Below are 23,434 nucleotides of genomic sequence, written 5' to 3' on the forward strand. Positions count from 1 at the left end.
ATGCTACAATACTGTGAACTGAACTTTGAATGCCCAACCTGACCATCTACAATACAGCTAATTTGCCTGCATTCATTACCGTTAACATTCCATTAGTTATACTATTTTTTTTTCCAGCTTCTAGCAGTTTCTACTTTTTTTTCAAAATCATTTGAAGAAAAGCTACAAGATGTTTTTCATGTGGCAACAGATTTTTTACTGCTGTCTTTTAAACTTCAGCAAATGTTGCATTTTATTATGTTCTGCAGCTAACGGCAATGACAGCAAGAAATTTAAAGGTGACGATAAGATGATTGGTGCACCATCCCGTGTTCTCCATATTAGGAAACTGCCCAGTGAAGTCATGGAAACTGAGGTCATAGCTTTGGGCTTGCCATTTGGAAAAGTTACCAACATTCTGATGCTGAAAGGGAAAAACCAGGTATGTACAGCCTAGAATGAATTCCTGGCATGGGTATAATAGTTTAAAGCCAATGTATCTAGCACTATAGTTGATGCTTTAATAAGGATGCTAAGTGAGTACTGTTCACTATGCTCCGAACTTTTATTTTTAATATATAGCTACTTTTAAAGTACTTCCATTATTTACAGAAAGCTTTTAACAGTTGAAATGTAAAGTACATTCAATTATACTTGAATATCTCCTCTTCTATATCTGAAAAATTGGTATAAGGATGTTCAACTGTACAAAGTGTTTGAGGTTCCCTTAATGGCGTGGTGACATTTAGCCGGATTCAAAAGCATGCTAATCTTGTCTAATCATAATTTACCTGTTCAAATATTTCCATTCCCTTTCCTAGTACATTTTAGAGGATTATAGTGCTTGCACCTGCTCATTAGTGAAAAGAGATCTAGAACCTTGAGTTTTTATCTATATTAAGGAGAAAGATGTGCTGACATTCAGATGACTGCTATTTAGCACCAAATCATGGATTTGGAAATAAATACACAACGCTAACGTTATAAAGGAGATCAGTCAGTATCTGTGAATGTAAGAAACAAGTCAGTGTCCTGGTTTTATACCCTCCTTATTCACGCTCAAGCTGGGAGAGTGAGGAGGTCCTTGGTGGAAAATGACACTTGACAAGAGTGTCAGTAATTAACTTGCCAGTGTATCCGGAAATGCTTGGAATTATGTGGGTTGTACATTTTCATTAGCCTTAAGAACCATAGCTAAGTATCACTAGCACAACTTTTCACAGCGAGTTAAATGGGACACTACTTGGGCTGCCTGATGATCAAGTATTTCAATGTAGTTGTTAAAGTTTTATAATTAAGCATGGCTTGTAAGTGGCGTGTTGTGTGAAAGGGCACATATTACTACTTTGCAACATATACACAAATCTAAATGCATCACAAGGTTGAGTTAATCTAGTTCCGTAGGTGCATTATGAAGCAACTATTACATTTCTTAGTTTCTCTGTTTTTCCATCCCAAGAATTAATGCTTTGAAGAATAGTTGGTCACCTTGTTTGTATTTTCTCCTGCATGCTCCCTCTAACCACTCAAAGCTGAATTCTGAAGCCTTCAATAAGATTAATTTCCCCCCATTTAGCTGACAATTTCTGATTAATCTTTGAGAATTTCAGTAGAATAATTTATGCTGGGTATTGTTCGATTGCAAATAGTTCCCTAGTACTTTCACAGGTTTTTAATGTGTAAAAAGATTTGGGGGAAGAGATCATTTTACGCAGAAGGCTATGAAACTCTGTAATACCTGCTGGAATTAGTGATTGAAGCAGAGACCATGTTACCGTTTAAAAATAGGTTTGATACTCAGTTGAAGGACAGTGAGATAAAGGGATATGAGAATAAAGCAGGTACATGGGATTAAGATGACTGTTCACGTGGAGGATAAACACCAACATGGACTAGTTGGGCTGTGCGGCCTCTTTGTCTTATATTTCCATACAGTTCTATGAAAATGATACACAGAATTAAAATTACACTTCTGTAATTTAAGACAGGTAGCAGCAAAGTCAGTGATATGCAATATTTTGATCAATTTATTTACATTGTGGCACTTAGCACAAATTGCAATTGCGTGTTTTAAATTAAAATCAGATTCCATTTGTTCTGTTAGCCAGTGGTCCACAACTTGTATTTATACAGTGCCTTTAACATAGCAAAGCATCCCAAGGCATTTCACAAGAGTGCTATAAAGCAAAATTTGACAGTGAGCCCCAAAAGGAGATAACTAGGGCAGATGGCTCAAAGCTTGGTCAAAGAGGACTGCAATATAGTTTCAAGTCAGGATGGTGTGTGACTTGGAGGGAACTTGCAAAGGTGGAACTTGCAAGTTTGGAAGGAACCTTGGCGAGTTGCTGCAGTGCATCTTGTAGATGGTACTTCCTGATGCTGCTGTGCAGTGGTGTTGGAGGTAATGAATGTTTAAGGTCGGATGGGGTGCGATCAAGCAAGCTTCTTGAGAGTTGGAACTACACATTCATTCAAGCAAAAGGACAGTATTCCATCACACCCTTGACTTGTCCCCTGTAGATGGTGGACAGGCTTTGAGGATTCGGAGGTGAGCTACTGCAGCATTCCTAATCTCTGACCTGCTCCTGCATCCATAGTATAAATATGGCTGGTCCGGTTCAGTTTCCGGTCAATAGTAACTCCCAGGGTGTTGGTGGATGATTCAGCGATAGTTATGCTATTGAATGTCAAGAGGAGTTGGTTGGATTCTCTTTTGTTGGAGATGGTCATTACCTGGCACTTGTGTGGTGTGAAAGTTACTTGCCACTTATCAACCCAAGCCTGAACATTGCCCCGGTCTTGCTGCATTTGGATATGCTTCAGTATCTTAGGAATCATGAATGGTGCTGAACACTAATCATCAGTAAAAATCCCTATTTCACAGAATTGCTATAGAGCAGAAGGAGGCTATTCGGTCCATAGTGTCAGTACCAGCTCTCCAAATGAGTAATTCACTGTCATTCTCCCGACTTCTCTGCATAACCCTGAACATTCTTCATTTTCAGATAACAGTCTACTTACCTATTGAATGCTTTGATTGAACCTGTCTCCACCACACACTTAGGCAGTGCATTCCAGACCTCCTTCACTGAAGTGTGTGAAAAAGTATTTTCTCATATTGCTTTTGCTTCTTTTGCCAATTACTTTAAATCTGTGCCCTCTCATTCATGATTCCTTCACGAGTGGGAACAGTTTCTCTGTAGCTGCTCTGCCCAGACCCCTCATGATTTTGAATACCTCTATCAAATTTCCTCTAGCCTTGAAGGAAAACAGTCACAACTTCTCCAATCTTTATAACTGAAGCTTCTCATTCCTGGAACCATTCTCTTGAATATTTTCTGATGCTCTCACATCCTTCCTAAAGTGTGGCGCCCAGAACTGGGCACAATACTCCTGTTGAGTCCAGTGTCTTATACAAGTTCAACATAATCTCCTTGCTCTTATAATCTATGCCTATATTAACACCTAGTATACTCTGTGTTTTATTAACCACTCTCAACCTGTCCTGCCACTGTCAATGACTTATGCACATATATACCCAGGTCCCTCTGCTCTTGCACCCCCTTCAGAGTTGTACCTTTATTTTGTATTGTCTCTCCAAGTTCCTACCAAAATGAATCACGTTGCATTTCACCGTGTTGAACTTCATCTGCCACCTGTCCACCCATCTCATCAATTTGTCAGTCATTTCAAAGTTCTGTACTATCCTCCTCACAGTTCACAATGTTTCCAAGTTTCGTATCATCTGTGAATTTTGCAATTGTGTCCTGTACACTAAGGTCCAGGTCTTTAATATGTATATCAGTAAAAGCAAAGATCTCAACATTGACCTCTAGGGAACTCCACTACAAACCTTCCTCCAGCCCAGAAAAACAACCATTAACCGCTACTGTCTGTTTCCTGTTACTCAGCCAATTTTGTATCCATGTTGCTACTGTCCCTTTTATTCCATGAACTGTAACTTGGTTCATAAGTCTATTGTGTGGCACTGTATCAAATTCCTTCTGGAAGTCCATATACACCACATAATTGCCTTGCTCTCATCAATCTTCTCTGTTGCCTCTTCAAAAAGGACTCCAGTGGGTTAGTTAAACATAATTTTCCCTTAAGAAATCCATCCTGGCTTTCCTTAATTAACTTGCATTTGTCCATTAAATTGGTCCCAAATTATTGTTTCCCCACCACCAAAGTTAAACTGACTGGCCTGTGGTTGCTGGACTTATCTTTACTTACTTTTTTAACAAGGGTGTAACATTTGCAGTTCTCCAGTCCTCTGCACCACCTTGAGTCTAAGGAAGACTGAAAAATTATGGCCAGTGCCTCCACAATTTCCACTTCACTTCCCTCAGTATCTTTGGGTGCATCTCATCCGGTCCCTGGTGCCTTATCCATTTTAAGTAAGACATCCTAACCAATACCACCTCCTTATCAGTTGTAAGCCCATCTAGTGTCAGAATTGCCTCCCCTCACCGTGGCCTGGGTAACATCATCTTGGTAAAGATAGATACAGAGTGTTCATTTAATATTCTCAGCTAGGTCCCTTGTTTCCATGTATGAATTCCCTTTTCGGTCCCTCATCAGCTCTACTCCTCTTACCATCCTTTTACTATTTATATGCGTATAGAATACTTTGGGATTCCCTTTTATGTTGGCTGCCAGCCTTTTCATACTCCCTCTTTGCTTCTCTTATTTGCTTTTTTACTCCCCCTCTCAACCTTCTATATTCAGCCTGGTTCTCAATTGTGTTTTCTATCTAACATGGGTCATAAGCACACTTGTTCTTCTTTATCTTAATTTCTATCCCTTTTGTCATCTAGGAGCCCTGGATTTGTTTGCCCTACCTTTCCCTTCCAGGGGAATATACCTTGACTATGTCTGAATTATCCCTTCTTTGAATATAGTCCACTGTTTAGCTACTGTTTCCCCTGCCAACTTTTGACTCCAGTTTATTCGGCTATATCCGTTCTTACCCAATGAAGTGACTTTCTCCCAGTTAATTATTCTTACTCTGGATTGTTCTTTGTCCTTTTCCATAGTCAGCCTAAACCTTATGATACAATGATCACTGTCCCCTAATTTTTAAAAAAATTCATTCAGGGGGTTTGGGCTTTGCTGGTAGGGCCAGCATTTATTGCCCATCCCTAGTTGAACCACTGCAGTCCATGTGGCGTAGATACACCCACAGTGCTGTTAGGGAGGGAGTTCCAAGATTTTGACCCAGCGACAGTGAAGGAACAGTGGTATATTTCCAAGTCAGGATGGTGAGTGACTTGGGGGGGGAACTTCCAGGTGGTGGTGTTCCCATCCATCTGCTGCTTTTGTCCTTCTAGATGGTAGTGGTCATGGGTTTGGAAAGTGCTGTCAGAGGAGCCTTGGTGAATTCCTGCAGTGCATCTTGTAGATGGTACACACTGCTGCTACTGTGCGTTGGTAGTGGAAGGAGTGAATGTTTGTGGATGTGGTGCCAGTCAAGCGGGCTGCTTTGTCCAGGATGGTGTCAAGTTTCATGAGTGTTGTGGGAGGTGCACTCATCCAGGCAAGTGTAGAGTATTCCATCACACTCCTGACTTGTGCCTTGTAGATGGTGGACAGGCTTTGAGGAGTCAGGAGATGAGTTACTTGTTGCAAGATTCCTAGTCTCTGACCTGCTCTTGTAGCTGCAGTATTTATATGGCCAGTCCAGTTCAGTTTCTGGTCAATGGTAACCTCCCCCCAGGATGTTTATAGTAGGGGATTCAGTGATGGTGATGCTATTGAACGTCAAGGGGTGATGATTAGATTCACTCTTGTTGGCGATGGTCATTGCCTGACACTTGCGTGGCACGAATGTTACTTGCCACTTGTCATCCCATGCCTTGATATCATCCAGGTCTTGCTGCATTTGGACATGGACTGCTTCAATATCTGAGGAGTCATGAATGGTGCTGAACATTGGGCAATCATCAGCAACCATCCCCACTTCTGACCTTATGATGAAAGGCAGGTCTTGATGACGCAGCTGAAGATGGTTGGACACTTGAGCTACTTGGCACACCCCATTCCCAAGAACCAGGGTTAACAGTGCCTGCTTTCTCATTGGCCTTCAAATTACTGTTATAGAAAATTTTCTTGAACACAGACTAGGAATCTTTTCCCTCTGCCCTTCACACCACTACTATCGCTGTTTGTATTTGGATAATTAATGCTCCCCATTCAAGCTAATCTATTCTCTGTAATTTCCTTGCCAATTTGTTCCCTACATTTTTCCCACTAGTTGGTGGTCTACAGGCTACACCAAACAATATGTTTGCACCTGATTCATCAGCTGAGGGGGAGCACGGTACGTGGTAATCAGGAGGTTTCCTTGCCCATGTTTGACCAGTCCACATGGAGCCTTGTGGCATCAGGTCAAACATGGACAAGGAGACCACCTGCTGATTACCGCGTATCATTGCCCCCTCCCCTCAGCTGAGGAATCAGCACTCCTCCGTGTTGAATACCACTTGGAGGAAGCACTGAGAGTGGCAACGGCATAGAATGTACTCTGGGTGGGGGACTTCAATGTACATCACCAAGAGTGGCTCAGTAGCACCACTACAGACTGAGCTGGCCGAGTCCTAAAGGACATAGCTGCTAGACTGGGTCTGCGGCAGGTGGCGAGGGAACCAACAAGATGGAATAACATACTTGATCTCATCCTCACCGACCTGTCTGTCGCAGATGCATCTGTCCCATGTCAGTATCAGGAGTGGAGACAAAGTCCTGTCTTCACATTGAGGATGCCCTCCATCGTGTCATGTGGCACTACCACTGTGCTAAATGGGATAGATTTCAAATAGATCTAGCAACTCGACTGGGAATCCATGAGGCGCTGTGTGCCATCAGCAGTGGCAGAATTGTACTCAACCACAATGTGTAACCTCATGGCCCAGTATATTCCCCACTCTACCATTACCACCAATTCAAGGGATCAACCCTAGTTCAACAAAGAGTGCAGGAGCAGCACCAGGCATACCTAAAAATTAGGTGAAGCTACAACACTTGTGTGCCAAACCACATACGCAGCAAGTGATGGACAGGACTAAGCAATTCCACAACCAACGGATCAGATCTAAGCTCTGTAGCCCTTCCATATCTAGTTGTGAATGGTGGTGGACAACTCACTGGAGGAGGAGGCTTCAATCAGTAAAAGATAAAGCCGAATCATTTGCAACAATCGTCAGCCAGAAGTGCCGAGTGGATGATCCATCTCTGCCTCTTCCGGAGGACCCAGCATCACAAATGCCACGCTTTGGCTAATTCGATTCACACCATATGATATCAAGAAATGGCTGAAGGCACTGGGTACTTCAAAGGCTATGTGCCTTGACAATATTCTGGCAATAGCACTGAACACGTGCTCCAGAACTTGTCGCATCCCTAGCCAAGCTCTTCCAGTACAGTAACAACACTGGCATCTACCTGGCAATGTGGAAAATTGCCCAGGTATGTTCTGTACACAAAAAGCAGGACAAATATAACCTGGTCAATTACTGCCTCATCAGTCTAATATCGATCATCAGTAAAGTGATGGAAGGGGTCATCAACAGTGCTATCAAACGGCACTTGCTTAGCAATAACCTGCTCACTGATGCTCAGTTTGGGTTCTGCCAAAATCACTCAGCTCCTGACCTCATTACAGCTTTGGTTCAAACATGGACAAAAGAACATGAATTCCCAAGGTGAGGTGAGAGTGACATCAAGGCAGCGTTTGACTGAGTGTGGCATCAAGGAGCCCTAGCAGGGGTCAGTGGAATCAGGGAAAACTCCTCTGGTTGGAGTCACACCAAGCATAAAGGAAGATGGTTGTGATTGTTGAAGGCCAATCATCTCAGCTCCAGGACATCACTGCAGGAGTTCCTCAGGGTAGTGTCCTAGGCGCAACCATCCTCAGCTGCTTCATCAATGAACTTCCTTCCATCATAAGGTCAGAAGGGTTAAAGATGTCACTGAGCAGCTGGAGGGCACCCTGAGGGAGGAGGGTGCACAGCCAGCAGTCATGGTCCACATTGGCACAAAAGACAAAGGCAAAAAGAGGGATGTGGTGCAGCAGTCAGTATTTATGGAGCTAGGTAGAAAAGTAGCAAGCAAGATCTCAAAAGTAGTTATCTCCAGATTACACCAGTACCACACGTGAATGAGTGTAGAAATAGGAGGATAAATGCATGATGAATGCCTGGCTGGGAAGGTGGTGTAGGAGGGAGGGCTTTAGGTTCTTGGGGCATTGGGAGTGGCTCTAGGGGAGATCGGACCTGCACAGATGAATTGGGCTGCACCAAGAGCTGGGACTGAGTTCCTTGCAGGGTGTTTTGCTGGTGCTACTGGTTAGGGTTTAAACTAACTTGACAGGGGTGTAGGAACCAGGAAGTAATATCAGGGAGAATACCAAGGTGCACAGAGATAGATAGCATTTGATTTGGAAATAGTAAGTTAATAGGTTATCCCAGAGTAAGGGAGAAAGTAATAAAGTCTAAATCATGGTTATTGTACATGTATGTGAATGCACAGAGTGGTAAATAAGATTAATGAGTTACAGGCACAGATTGTCATGTGGAAATATGACGTGGCTGTAACACTCCTGGCTCAAAGAAGGGCAGGACTGGGTGCTTAATATTCCTGAATAAAGTGTTCAGGACAGATAGAAAATGAAGAACATGGGGAGGGTAGTAATGATGAAGGAAAGCATTGCAGTGCTGGAAAAAGAGGATGTCGCAGAGGTGTCAAGGAGAGAATCTATTTGGCTCGAGCCAAGGAACAAAAATGCTTTTTATTTGTTTACAGGATCTGAGCGTGGCTGGCTAGACCAGCACTATTGCCCATTCCTAATTGTTCTTGAGAAGGTGGTGGTGAGCTGCCTTCTTGAACCACTGCTATCCATGTGGTGAAGGTACACCCATAGTGCTGTTAGGGAGGGAATTCCAAGGCATTACCCCAAGGAACTCTTGCAATGATGTCCTGGGGCTGAGATGGCCCACACTAATCAACATCTTCCTTTATGCTAGGTATGACTCCCAACCAGCGGAAACTTTTCCTCCTGATTTCCAATGACTTCAATTTTGCTTGGGCTCCTTGATGCCACATTTAGTTAGATGCTGGTTTGATGTTAAGGACAGTCACTCTTGCCTCCCCTCTGAAAGTTTTGAATGACCAAGTTTATGGAGGGTAGAAGGTGGATGGTCACCCAGGAATTGCGTTGGAGTAGTCAAGTCTAGAGGTAACAGGCATGGATGAGGGTTTTAACAACAGAAGTGCAGAGGTAGGGTTGTCGATAATATAGAGTTAACCGAAAAACAGAATACTGTAGATGCTGAAAATCTGAAATAAAAACAGAAAATGGTCTGTAGAAGTGGAGAGAGAAACGGAGCTAATGTTTCAGGTTGATGATCTTTCATCAGAACTGGGAAAAGTTAGAGATGTAGTCGGTTTTGAGCAATGAATGAGTGAGACGAGGACAAAAGGAAGATCTGCAATCGAGTGGAAGGCGGGGAGATTGAATCACAGAAGCATTTCAGATGAAAAAGAAATGTCGAGAGCAGGTGTGCTACTGTCAAACATTCAAAGAGAAAGAGTTTATGGTCTGAAATTGTTGAACTCATCGTTGGGTCCAGAAGGCTGTTAAGTTCCTAATTGAAAGATGAGGCACCTCAAGCTTGCATTGAGCTTCACCAGAACAATGCAGCAGGCCTGGACAGAAATGTCATGTGAGGGCAAGACGGAGAATTAAAATGACAGGTCACTGGAACCCCGGAGTCATGCCTAATGACTGATTAGAGGTGTTCTGTAAACTAGTCGCCCAGTCTGCATTTGGCCTCCCCAGCGTTGAAGAGACCACATTGTGAACAACTAATAAAGTAGACTAAATTGGAAGAAGTGCATGTAAATCGCTGCTTCTCTAGGTGAGTACAGATTTGCGAGATGACGGAGCTTAAGGACTTTGCGGGGGACAGGGAAGTTGAAGATGCGGTTGTAGTTTACAAGTGTCTTGACATCACGGGTTGATTATTTGAGTAGAGGGGCAATGATGGCTGATTTTAAAGAGAGGGACAGAAAGTACCCCAAGGAAGAAAACTGTTGACAGCTTAGCCAACAGGGGAACCAGGAAAGTTAGAGTGTTCAGCAGTTCAGTAGGAATAGGGCCGGGGAGAGCAGGTCGGCTCTTGAAGAAGATGCGCTTGGAGAAGGCTTCAGGGTAGGCAGACAAACTAGAGAACAATGCAAGTTCAGGGCTAGAGCAGGGGAAACTTTTGAAGAAGTTAGGCTTAATGGACTAGGGAATGGAGGTTAGCAGCAGAGGCATCTGATCGGATGCTCTTGAACTTCGTGACAGGAAGATGCCCGTTAGCTGCTCAGACGTTTTATAGATGGAGGTAGAGGGGGGACAGAGAGGAGATGTAAGAAGATGTTCGTTCACAGTAGAGAAAAAGAAGCCTGCAGTTCTTTGCATTCTAGGATGATCCTGGAATAAGGTGTAGCTTGTGATGATGCATTGTATGTGATAGTGAAAATATCTGAATTTCTGTTGTTTGCTGTTGAGCTTTTCCCAAACTTTTCAACCTTGTATAGCTCTGGGCGATGAGCAAAAAATGAGGAAAAGCCACTTGCAGATTCTCACTTGAAACATATATCTATAAATAGAACTTGGACATATGAACATATGAATTAGGAGCAGGAGTAGGCCATTCGGCTTCTCAAGCCTGCTCCACCATTCAATGAGATCGTGGCTGACCGCATTCCTCCCACCCCCGATAACCTATGACTCCTTTGTTAGTCAAGTACCTCTGCCGTAAAAATATTCAATGGCCTTGCCTCCACTGCTGCCCAGGGAAGAGAGTGCTCTTGACCTTCTGAGAGAAAACATTTCTTCTCATTGCTGTCTTAAATGGGAGACCCCTTATTTTTAAATTGTGTCCCTTAGTTCTAGCCTCTCCCACAAGGGGAAACATCCTTTCAGCATCCACCCTGTCAAGCCCCCTCAGGACCTTGTATGTTTCAATATGATCACCTCTCATTCTTAAACTCAATGGATACAGGCCCAGCCTGTCTAACCTTGCCCCACCCCCAAACCCCAGGTATCAGTCCAGTGAACCTTCTCTGAACTGCTTCTAAAGCACTAAAATCCTTTCTTAAATAAGGAGACCAAAACTGTACACAATACTCCAGATGTGGTCTTACCAATGCCCTGTACAACTATAGCAAAACATCCCTCCTATTTTTTTATTTCATTCCCCTTCCAATAAACGACAACATTCCATTTGCCTTCCTAATCACTTGCCGTCCTTGCATAGTAACCTTTTTGTTATTCATGTGCCAGGACAGACACATCCTTCTGTACTTCGAGTTCTTCAATCTCTCTCAATTTAAATAAGATGCTACTTTTTTATTCTTCCTGCCAAAGTGAACAAATTCGCATTTTTCTACTTTTCATACTCCATGTCCAAATTTTTGCCCACTCACTTAACCTATCAATGTCCCTTTGCAGAATCCTTATGTCTTCTTCACAACTTACTTTCCTACCTATCTTTGCCTCATCCGCAAATCTAGCAACCATACGTTTGGTCCCTTCATCCAAATCATTGATATAAATTATAAATACGACACTGCAGCACTGATCCCTATAGCACTCCACTCTTCACATCTTGTCAACCCAAAAATTACCCACTTATCCTGTATCCTAGCACATTACCAGACCTAATATAGTCTGCTCTCTGGTTGGTGCTAGAATGTGCTGGTGAAGCTTGGATCCAGTTGTCCTCAGTGGGCACCTCCCTTCCCGATGCTTGGTCCCTAGATTGGGCACTAAGTGCCTTTGAAAAAAGGATGCCCCAGGAGGCCACTGGCATCCCTGACAGGGTTTGCTGGGTGGCCTTCAAGAGGTACAGGAAACACATGGAAGTTTGGAAGAATCCCTGAGCTACCACTAAACCTCGCTGGACTCTGGGATAATAACCTTTAAGTGGCTTGTTGATGAGCCTAATTAGCCAGTGGCAGGTTCCCTGTTTCAGGTCATTCCTGCCGCTGATTTAATGGGGGTAGTTTTCCTGTCGGCGTGAATGGGTTGCGCAACCTCCCCTGCGATTTCCAGCCGATGGCGTATATTATGTGAGCATTTGGAAACCTTTTCTGTGAGACTAATGTCAATTAATTATAATAGCAATAATTGGTAAAAATGCCACATGGACTTTCTTTGAATATGTTCTAAGGAATTAATTCCTGATTTAAAAGCATCAAGCGGAGGTGGGATATACAAAGATCTGGATTGTAATACGTATTGTGTATTAGAGTAAGAATATATGAATTTCTGTTGTTTACTTTTCTGCTATTCCAAACGTTTCTTTCCTGTGTAGCTTTGGGAGATATTAAGGAAAAGACGAGTAATTGTCAAATGCAGAGTAGCACTGGGAACAAGATCACTAAAGTTTCAATTAATCATAGCTTGGAAATGTGTAGTCCAAAGGGTTCTGCTTTAAAATCTATCGTTTAAATGTTGAGATACTTTTGTGCAGAAGTGTGGGAATTTAAGATGGCAACTAGCAATTGAGATCCAATGTTGTAAAATTTATTTGTAAGTTAATAATTATAAACAAAATGCTGGACTACGAAGCAGGTGTTACTTTATGAATTGGTTTGATGCCATTGTCTAAAGGTTTGAATTGTCAACTTTTAACTTGTGCTCACCATTAGTATGCCTTCTTTGTGCTCCTTCAGGCTTTCTTGGAAATGGCTTCTGAAGAGGCAGCTATCACCATGGTGAATTACTATACTGCAGTAACACCTCATCTTCGGAACCAGCCTATCTATATCCAGTACTCGAACCATAAAGAGTTGAAGACAGACAATGCTTTAAACCAGGTTATTGTTTAGTTCATTGTGAAAAGGCTACACGTTCATACCTTTTCACTCATCTGTTTCTTTTTTTTGGAATTATGAATTTGAAATTTGGGGTTTTAGTGGATGTCTGCCATGATTTTTTAATCTAATGCCTGTATTCCTAAACCTAAACGTTAAACTACTTTAGGTTCAAACATTACTGAGTGGTGCCTATAGTGGTGCAAAGGAAATCAATAAATTGGTGGTTTCAACTATTTGTAGTGTGCATTTTTTCAAAATTTCAGTCCAGACCAACCTATAGATTATAGATGAGATCACCCCTCATTCTTCTGAACTCCAGAGAGCATGGGCCCAATTTATTCAGCCTCTCATTGTAGGATAACCCCCTCATTTCAAAACCAATCTGGGGAACCTTTGCTGCACGGGGGGAGATGGTGGTTTAGTGTACCCGTTGTGTTCCTTGTACGAGTACATCCAAGTCCCTGAACATTAATACTTAGCTATTTCGCACCTTGTAATAAATATCCTACTTCTCTCTTCTGACTACCAAAGTGAATAACTCTCACACTTCCCTACATTATGCTTCAACTGGCACCTTGTTGCCTACTCACTTAATCTCTCTACATCTCTTTTCAGCATATTTTGTGTCCTCCTCACAGCTTATCTACCTGCTTAGCTTTGCATCATCACATGGATGCAAGCCCAGCCTGTCCAACCTTGCCTCAGAAGATACATTACTTTGTCTAAGTCATTAATATAGATTATAAATAGCTGATCATTGTGACATTCCTCTAGTCTTAGCCTGCCAACTTGAAAATGCCCTATTTATCCCTACTGCCTGCTTCCTGTCCATTAACCAACCCTCTATCCATGCTAATACATTACCCAAACTCTATCTTGCATTTTAACCTTGTGTGGCACCTTATCAATAATTTCAACTTTTAACACAATAAATTATCTGCTTAATTGAATTAATAAAGTAAATAACACCTTAGTTTGAACTTAGTGCTCAGCAAACTTAGCAAACTGAATTCTAATTTTGATTTCTATTTTTTAAACTGACATACAGTAACTTTTAATTTTGTTTCTCCTTTCTCCCCTTTCCCCTAATTTGGGCGAAGTAAAATTGATTTGATCGTTTGTTTAAAAATTATATCTCTAAAATAATGCTTTAAAATGAAACTGAGGTGAAATGGGAAAATTAATTTGCCTGTTATTGCTTTCAGCGTGCCCAAGCAGTTCTTCAGGCTGTAACTGCTGTGCAGACAGCAAGCACCCCACTTACCGGAACTACAGTCAGTGAGAGTGCAGTGACGCCAGCACAGAGCCCAGTACTGAGAGTAATTATTGACAACATGTACTATCCAGTCACTCTGGATGTACTTTATCAGGTGCGTTTATGCTTCACATTGTTTTGTGTAGATTTAAACTCATTTTGATGGACAATAATTGAATTTTTGTTTTTTAAAGATTTTTTCCAAGTTTGGGCCAGTATTGAAAATCATTACTTTTACAAAGAATAATCAGTTTCAAGCTCTGCTGCAATATTCTGATCCTATGAATGCACAACAAGCAAAACTGGTAAGTGGGCACAGCTGAAACTTTCCATTACACCTGCATTTCTGTTTACCATTGTACTGACAGGCAAATGGGCTTCAGTGGAGCAAGATGATAGTAAGCTATAGGTTTCAGGTGATGGCTTTTATGCTTAACTGGGAACTCTTATTAGCTAGTCTGGCTGAGAACTGTGCCAGTTCTGGATTTAGTATATTTACATACCTGCATATTTTTGAAGGTAAAATGTTACAACCAATGTAAAGCCGTCCACTTAATATCTATGAATCAAAATTAGCATTCTAACACTCAAATGTTTTTGTTCTTGCTTTACTTGGCCATAACTTGAAAGTAAATTTTGACTTGAACATGCAATATGTGAAATCATTATTAATGGGATTGAAATGTACAGCTGAGATTACTTCATAATTTCTTCAAACTCAAAAAGCTGGTCACCAATTTTCCCAAATCATGCCTGCATATATGCTTACACTTCTCTTACAATTGAAGTTGCTTTTCTGACCACGTAACTGTGAAGTATTGCTTGAAATACTCAGCAGGCCAGGCAATATCTATGAAGAGAGAAATGGAGTTAATATTTCAGGTCAGTGACATTCATCAGAACTGTAAAAAGTTGGTAACGTAATAGGTTTTAAGCAAGTTCAGAGGAAGGGAAAGAAAAAAGGAAGATCTATGATAGGGTGGAAAGCACAAGAGAGTAAACGACAAATGTAATGGTGCAAGGCAAAAGGAGACAGTAATGGAACAATTGAAGAACCAAAAGATGAGTTTAGAGCTTTATTCCCGCTAAGCTGCATATCTGTGCAGCCACACAGCAGCGAATCAAGTGCTGTGCAGTTCATTATTATAGCTGCGCATGCCCTGATGGGTTAAGTGAGGTTTACTGCCACTGTAGGCCATGAGCAAAGAGCTCATAGACTCCCCCAGGACACAGGAAATTAACAGACGAGAGCCAAGTCTGACAGGATTAATCAGGTTGAATTAACAGTCAAATTCACTCGTGTCAGTTCCTGGAAGCCTGAAGCTATCGCTCAACCTTTGTCTTCCCTGTGGGCTGCTCGCCAATCCTTCCACTTGATGCCTCTCTCCTGCTCACCTCATCCCTCCCTCATCCCAGGAATCAGTTGAGTGGAACCCCTTTGAGCTATTTCCAGTTGTCTCCTTTCTTAAATAAGGAGACCAAAATTGTACGCAGTTCTCTAGAGGTGGTCCCCCCAATACCCTATACAACTGTAGCAAAACATCCCTACTTTTATATTCCATTCCCCTTAAATTAAACAACAACATTTCATTTGCCTTCCTGATCACTTGCTGTACCTGCATACTAAGTTTTTGTGATTCATGTACTAGAACACACAGATCCCTCTGTGCTTCAAGTTTGCAGTTTCTCTTCTCCCCATTTAAATAATATGCTACTTTTTTATTCTTGCTAAAATGAACAAGTTCACATTTTCCCACATTATACTCCGTGCCAAATTTTTGTCCTTTCACTTAACCTATTCTTGTTTGCAGAATCCTTATGTCCTCTTCACAACTTACTTTCCTACCAATCTTTGTCTCGTCAAATTTTGCAACCAAATATTCATCCCATGATCCGTATCATTAATATAGATTGTAAATAGTTCAGACCTCCAGCACTGATCCCTGGCACTCCATTCGTTATATCTTGCCAACCATTTCTGCTAACTCTGTTTCCTGTTAGCTAACCAATCCTCTATCCATGCTAATATGTTACCCCCTTCAGCATGAGCTCTTATTTTGTGTCGTAATCTTTTGATGTGGCACCTTATCAAATGCCTTCTGAAATCGAAGTACACCACATCCACAGGTTCCTCTTTATCCACAATGCTTGTTACCTCAAAGAACTCTAATAAATTAGTCAAACACAATTTCCCTTTCACAAAGCCATGTTGACTGCCTGATTGCATTGGGATCTTCTAAGTGCCCCACTATAATCTCCTTGATAATAGATTCCATTTTCCCTATGACAGATATTAAGCCAACTGGCCTGTAGTTTCCTGCCTTCTGTCTTCTACCTATCTTGATTAAAAAAGTTACATTTGCTATTTTCCAATCTGATGGGACCTTTCCAGAATGTGGGGAATTTTGGAAAATCAGAACCATCATCTAGCTCAGCTGCTACTTTTAAGGCTCTCTAGGATGAAGTCCATCAGGACCTGCAGCTGAAGATGGTTGGGCTGAGGACACTACCTTGAGGAACTCCTGCAGTAATATCCTGGAGCTGGATGACTGATCTCCAACAACAATCTTCCTTTGTGCTAGGTGTAACTCCAACCAGCGGAGAGTTTTCCCCCTGGTTCCCATTGACTCCAGTTTTGTTACGGCTCCTTGGTGCCACACTTGGTCAAATGCTGCCTTGATGTCAAGGGCAGTCACTCTCACCTCACCTTGGGAGTTCAGCTGTTTTGTCTAATTTTGAACCAAGGCTGTAATGAGGTCAGGAGCTCAGTGGCTCTGGCGGAACCCAAACTGGGCATCGGTGAGCAGGTTATTATTAAGTACCACTTGATAGTACTGTTGAAGACCCCTTCCATTACTTTACTGATGATGGAGAGTAGACTGATGGGGCGGTAATTGGCCAGATTGGATTTGCCCTTTTGTGTACAGGACATACTTGGGCAATTTTTCATATAGCTGGGTGGATGCCAGTGTTCTAGCTTACTGGAGCGGCTTGGCTAGGGGTGCGGAAAGTTCTGGAGCACAAGTCGTCAGTATTATAGCTGGAATATTGCCAGGGTCCATAGCCTTTGCAGTATCTAGTGCCTTCAGCCATTTATTGATGATATGTGAAATGAATCGAATTGACTGAAGACTGGCATCTATGATGCTGGGCCCTTCTGGAGGAGGCTGAGATGGATCATCCACTCAGCACTTCTGGCTGAAGATTATAGCAAATGCTTTAGCCTTATCTTTTGCAGTGATGAGCTGGGCATCTCCATCATTGAGGATGGGAATATTTGTGGAGCCTCCTACAATAAGTTGTTTAGTCGTCCACCACCATTCGCAACTGGATATGACAGGACTGCAGAGCTTAGACCTGGTCTGTTGGTTATGTGATCACTTAGCTCTGTCTGTCAGTTGCTGCTTATGTTTGGCACACAAGCGGCCCTGTGTTATAGCTTCACAAGGTTGACACCTCATTTTTAGGTATGCCTAGTGCTGCTCCTGGCATGCCCTCCTGCAGTCTTCATTGAACCAGGGTTGATTCCTTGGCTTGATGGTTATGGTAGAGTGAGGATATGCCGGGCCATGAGGTTACAGATTGTGGTTGAGTACAGTTCTGCTGCTGATGGCCCACAATGCCTCATGGACGCCCAGTCTTGATTTGCTAGGGCTGTTTGAAACCTATCCCATTTAGCACAGCGGTAGTGCCACACAACACGATGGAGGGTATCTTCATCGTGAAGGCGGAGCTTTGTCTCCACAATGACTGCAGTGGTCACTGCTACCGCTCCTGTCATGGACAGATGCTTCTGAGGATGAGGTCAAGTATGTTTTTCCCCTTGGCTCCCTCACCACCTGCCACACCCCCAGTCTAGCAGCTATGTGATTTAAGGCTGTCATTAGTGGTGCAATGAGCCACCTTTGGTGGTGGACATTGAAGTCCCACACCCAGAGTACATTCTGCACCCTTGCATTTGAAGCAAGTTATCTTTGACAGTTACTTAACAAGCCTTTTGGAAGATGCAACCTGTTCAACTTTCTCAGTGGAAAGCAAGCACATTTACATATGACGGCTATTACTAGAAGGAAGTACTTCATTGCCATGCAACCACCTAATCCAAGTGCTTCTTACTGAAACCATTTCTGCTGAACCTAGAATGCGGAAACAAAGTGCAAATACTTTGGTAGAAATAACGTGCTGCATTTGTTGGGGAAATTGCTGTCAATGAGGTTTTGATCACCCAACTGTTTTATTTAACATTATTTAGGCAAGTTTTTACTAGGCTGATTTTTCTTCTGGCCTACTTCAATTATGTGTTCTGTAGCAGTAGTTGCACTTACAATTTTTGTGCTTTACCACATGGAAGGAAAAAAAACTGGAAACCAGGTGGGAAGAAAGAATTGATAGGGCCAAAAAGCAGGAGGATAGAAAAGCTTGAAGACTTCTTTAACAGGAAGGTAGCAAGTTTTGGAAACTGTTATGATGTGGCAGATGATGTGTGCCAAGCAGGCCAAATCACAAGGGAAATTTGGTCACACTACCACAATGGTTTTGCAGTTTGTATTTATTATGAGAATGCACTGAATTCAGAAGTAATGAGTCCTCTAGGACCTTTGGAGCTTTTAAAAATTATATTAAAATATTTATTAACAAAATAAAAGATTTCAAGCGCTTACATAAACTGCAATTATTTAATACTATAAAAAATCCTAAAATTTCTAATTAACCTGACTCCCAATTACACACCCCCTTTAAGGCAACATTCCAAAATAAATTTTAGAATCTTTTTAAAAACCAGCAAGTTAACACAGTACCCACTTGACAGTGGAATTCCAAATGGCTTTCTCCAACTTTAGTTACTGGACGCAGCAGGCTTATGCACAAATGACCATAAGATGCAGGAGCAGAAGTAGGCCGTTCGGCCCATCAAGTCTGCTCTGCCATTCAGTGAGATTATGGCTGATCTGATAAAACTCAACTCCACTTCCTGCCTTTTCCCCATAACCCTTGATTCCCTTACTGATTAAAAATCTGTCTATCTCAGCCTTGAATATACTTAACAACCCAGCCTCTTCTGCATTCTGTGATAAAGAATTCCACAGATTCATTACCCTCTGAGAGAAGAAATTCCTCCTCATCTGTCTTAAATGGGTGACACCTACTCAGATTATGCCCTCTGGCCCTAGACTCGCCCACAAGGGGAAACAACTTCTTAGCATCTACCCTGTCAAGCCTCCTAAGAATCTTATATGTTTCAGTAAGGTCGCCTCTCATTCTTCTAAACTCCAATGATATCTTTCTTTAGATAAGGGGACCAAAACTGTTAACAGAATTCAAGGTGTGGTCTAACTAGTGCCTGTATAGTTTTAGCAAGACTTTCCTATTTTTATGCCCTACCCTCTTTGAAATAAAGGCCAACATTCCATTTGCCTCCCCTATTACCTGCTGAATTTGTATGCTAGCTTTTTGGGATTCATGCACGAGGATTCCCAAATCCCTCTGTGCTGCAGCTTTCTGCAGTCTTTCGCCATTTAAATAATGTTCAGTTCCTCTTCTTCCTGCCAAAGTGCATAACCTCATATTTTCCCACATTATATTTCATTTGTCAAGTTTTTGCCCACTCGCTTAACCTGTCTATAAACCTCTGGAGACTCTGAGTCACCCTCACCACTTGCCTTCCCACTTATTTTTGTCACCTGCAAACTTGGCAATAGTACATTCACTTCCCTCATCCAAGTCATTAATATATATTGTAAATAATTGTGACCCCACCTCTGATCCCTGTGACACTCCTCTAGTTACCACCCTGAAATGCCCCCCTTATCCCAACTCTCTGTCTTCTGTTAGTTAGCCAACATGCTAATATACTACCCCCAACACCACGGGCTCTTATTAAGTAGCCTTATGTGCGGTACCTTATTTGAAAGCCTTTTGGAAATCCAAATATATTACATCTACTCGTTCTCCTTTATCTACCCTGCTTGTTGCCTCCTCAAAGAATTCTAATAAATTTGTCAGGCATGAGTTCCCTATCATGAAGCCACGCTGACTCTGATTATATTATGCATTTCTAAATGTTCTGCTATTACATCCTTTATAATAGACACTGACATTTTCCCAGTGACGGATGTTAAGCTAAGTGGCCTATCGTTCTGTTTTTTTGTCTTCCTCTCTTTTTGAATAAGGACGTTACATTATCAGTTTTCCAATCCTCTGAGACTTTTCCAGAATCTAAACGCTCTTGGAAGATTACTACCAGTGCATCCACTATCTCTGAAGCAGCTTTCTTTAATACCCTAGGATGCCACCCATTAGGTCCAGAGGACTTATCGGCCTTTAGCCCCAATAGTTTCCCTAGTACTTTTTGTCTCGGGATAGTTGTTGCATTTATTTCCACCCACCCTTTTGCCCCTTGGTTATTTAGTATTTTTGGAATGCTTTATTGTCTTCTACCATGAAGACTGATGCTAAGTATTTATTTAACTCCTCTGCCATTAATCACTTCCCCAGCCTCATTCTCTAAGGGACCTATGTTCACTTTGGCACCTCTCTTCCTTTTTATATATTTAAATTAGCTTTTACTGTCCATTTCTATATTATTTGCTAGTTTACCCTCAAAGTTTATTTTCTCTTTTTTAATCACCTTTTGCTGTTCTTTGAAACTTTCCAACCCCCTGGCTTACCACTAATCTTTGCCACATTGTAGGTTTTTTATTTCTGTTTGATAAAATGGTTGGGGGCTTCTTGAAGGCTTTTCACACACTCCTGTTAGATCTTACTTGGCCCCCAACATAGCCTTTCATTCTCCTTTATATGTGTTTCTCTTTAATATGTGAATGCCATTGTTCCACATGTCCTTGGAACTGTACCTTTCCCATAATATAAAAACTTTCATGTTGCCAATATTGTCAGTAACCTGGGGAAAAATAAACACGCTGCTTAGCCTTGCTTAGCTGGCCAGTTGTAAACATACTAACATATCTTTGAAATCCAAACAATCCCTTCAATTATCCAAAAATGCAATTCCCTTCACACCTTACATGCTAAGACAGCATCCGTGTTCACTCATTAGCATTTCGAGTACATTTCAACACCTAGCTTCTTTCCATAATTTCAAATTTGCAATCTACTTGATTTCAAATGTAATTAAATCACACACAACCATCTACACTCTCACCCATAAACCGACTTTACAACAAACCAGAAAAATATTATGAAAAGTATTATACTTGTGTAACAAAAACCAAAACTGGGGAAGAAACTTTAAGCAGTTTATCAAACAGTGCGTTCTCGACCATATCGAATCCAGGATAGAAACTGTGGACCCAGTGGATTTAATAAAAGAGCTATGAATGAACTAACAGGAGCCAGAATGGATGATTTTAGTTTTGCTTACATGAGTTAGAAATTTTGATTCTTTCATTGCGTAATTTTTGGACAGGTTGTTGGAATTATGAAGAAAGATGAGACACAGAAATGTACAAGCTTGACAACTGCCACTAAGATATGTCATTAATTTTAACCAGTGTAGCCTCTGTTGGTACAAAACAAAAATTGAAGGGTCTCGAGCAAAGGATCCTTAGAGATTTGTGAGAGGTAGCTCTATTTTCGAGGAAGGAGAAGAAAAAATTTCACATTGGTGGATGATTGGAGCTAGTGGGGGAGTTTAAGCTAAAGTCTTTTAAGGAAAGGCATTTTAAAAGAGGTAGAGAATCATCCTTGATTCAAGGTTCATAAAAGGTGCTGCACAAATTCAATTTTCAGCCTTGCTGTCTAGACATTTGCATAAAGCCTTTTGCATTCAATCTTTTTTTTACGAATTAGGGGCAGGAGTAGGGCACACGGCCCCTTGAACCTGCTCCTCTTTTCAAAAAAGTCATGGCTGATCTGAATGCAACCTCAGCCCCACATTCCTGCCTACCCCCTATAACCTTTTCAACCCCTTGTTAATCAAGAATCTATATACCTCAGCATTAAAAATATTCAAAGATTCTGTTTCCACTGCCTTTTGAGGGAGAGTTCCAAAGACACTCAACCCTCTGAGAGAAAAAATTTCTCCTCATCTGTCTTAAATGAGCAAACCCTTATTTTTAAACAGTGACCCCTAGTTCTAAATTCTCCCACAAGAGGAAACATCCTCTTCACATGCACCCTGTCAAGAGCCCTCATGATCTTAAAGTTTTCAATTAAGCCGCTTCTTACTCCTAAATCCCAGTGGGTACAAGCCAAACCTGTCCAGCCTTTCCTCATAAGGCAACCCACCCATTCCTGGTATTAGTCTAGTAAACGTCCTCTGAACTGCTTCTAACACATTTACATCTTTCTTTAAATAAAGAGACCAGTACTGTACACAATACTCAAGATGTGGTCTCACCAATGCCCTGTACAACTGAAGCATAACCTCCCTACTTCTGTAATCAATTCCCCTCACAATAAATGTTAACTTTCTATTACCTTTCCTAATTACCTGTTGTACCTGCATACTACCCTTTTGTGATTCATGCACTAGGACACCCAGATCCCTCTGAACCTCAGAGCTCTGTAACCTCTCACCATTTAAATAAACTTTTTATTCTTCCTGCCAAAACGAACAATTTCACATTTGCCCACATACTCCATTTGCCAGATCTTTTCCCACTCACTTAACCTATCTATGTCACTTTGTAGCCTCCTTAGATCCTCTTCAAAGTTTACTTCCTTTTACTATCTTTGTTGTCAGCAAATTTAGCCACCATTCCTTCGGTCCCTTCATCCAAGTCACTTAGATAAATTGTAAAAAGTTGAGGCCCCAGCACTGATCTCTCTCTCTGTCACCAAACCCTTTGTGTCTCCACAATCAACTTCTGATGGAAAAATTGTGCCCCTGGCTTGAAGTAGAAAAGTTCTACTTTTGGTACATGAGGTTGTACTTTCTTTAAAGCTTTCATAAAATTAACAGCAGTCGTATGGTTTTGTTGTGTGTACCTTTTGTAGAACACTTCAGGATCCCTCTCTCTCTGCCACCATACCTTTTGTGTCTCCACCATCAACTTCTGATGGAAAAATTGTGCCCCTGGTTTGAAGTAGAAACGTTCTACTTTTGGTACATGGGGATGTATTTTCTGTTAAAGCTTTCATAAAATTAACAGCAGTCATATGGTTTTGTTGTGTGTACCTTTTGTAGAACACTTCAGGAAAATCCACACCACGGTTTGACATAACAGTTAGTGAATGTCTTTAATTTCTGTCATCAATAGTACGTCGAGGCTCCTGGGTTCAATGAAAAACTATCCAACTGTGGGAGCTTTTTGGCTACCATAAAACCTGTCGTGCATGTTCTTGGACAGCTATTCAGTCATGTTGTTAAGT

At 41.6% G+C, this 23,434-nt stretch overlaps 1 protein-coding gene across 3 annotated transcripts in view; it reads left to right on the top strand.

Moving 5' to 3' along the window:
- The window catches only part of LOC144692240 (polypyrimidine tract-binding protein 2), a 73,986-nt gene that overhangs the window by 19,163 nt on the left and 31,389 nt on the right, over positions 1–23,434 (top strand). For all 3 annotated transcript variants that reach the window (XM_078560832.1, XM_078560833.1, XM_078560834.1), the window contains exons 4-7: positions 249–421; positions 12,703–12,846; positions 14,052–14,216; positions 14,296–14,406. In XM_078560832.1, coding sequence (XP_078416958.1) covers positions 249–421; positions 12,703–12,846; positions 14,052–14,216; positions 14,296–14,406 — 593 coding nt within the window. The remainder of the gene's footprint in view (positions 1–248; positions 422–12,702; positions 12,847–14,051; positions 14,217–14,295; positions 14,407–23,434) is intronic.

Source organism: Cetorhinus maximus, chromosome 17 (assembly GCF_964194155.1).
Source record: "Cetorhinus maximus chromosome 17, sCetMax3.hap1.1, whole genome shotgun sequence".
Classification (NCBI taxonomy): domain Eukaryota; kingdom Metazoa; phylum Chordata; class Chondrichthyes; order Lamniformes; family Cetorhinidae; genus Cetorhinus; species Cetorhinus maximus.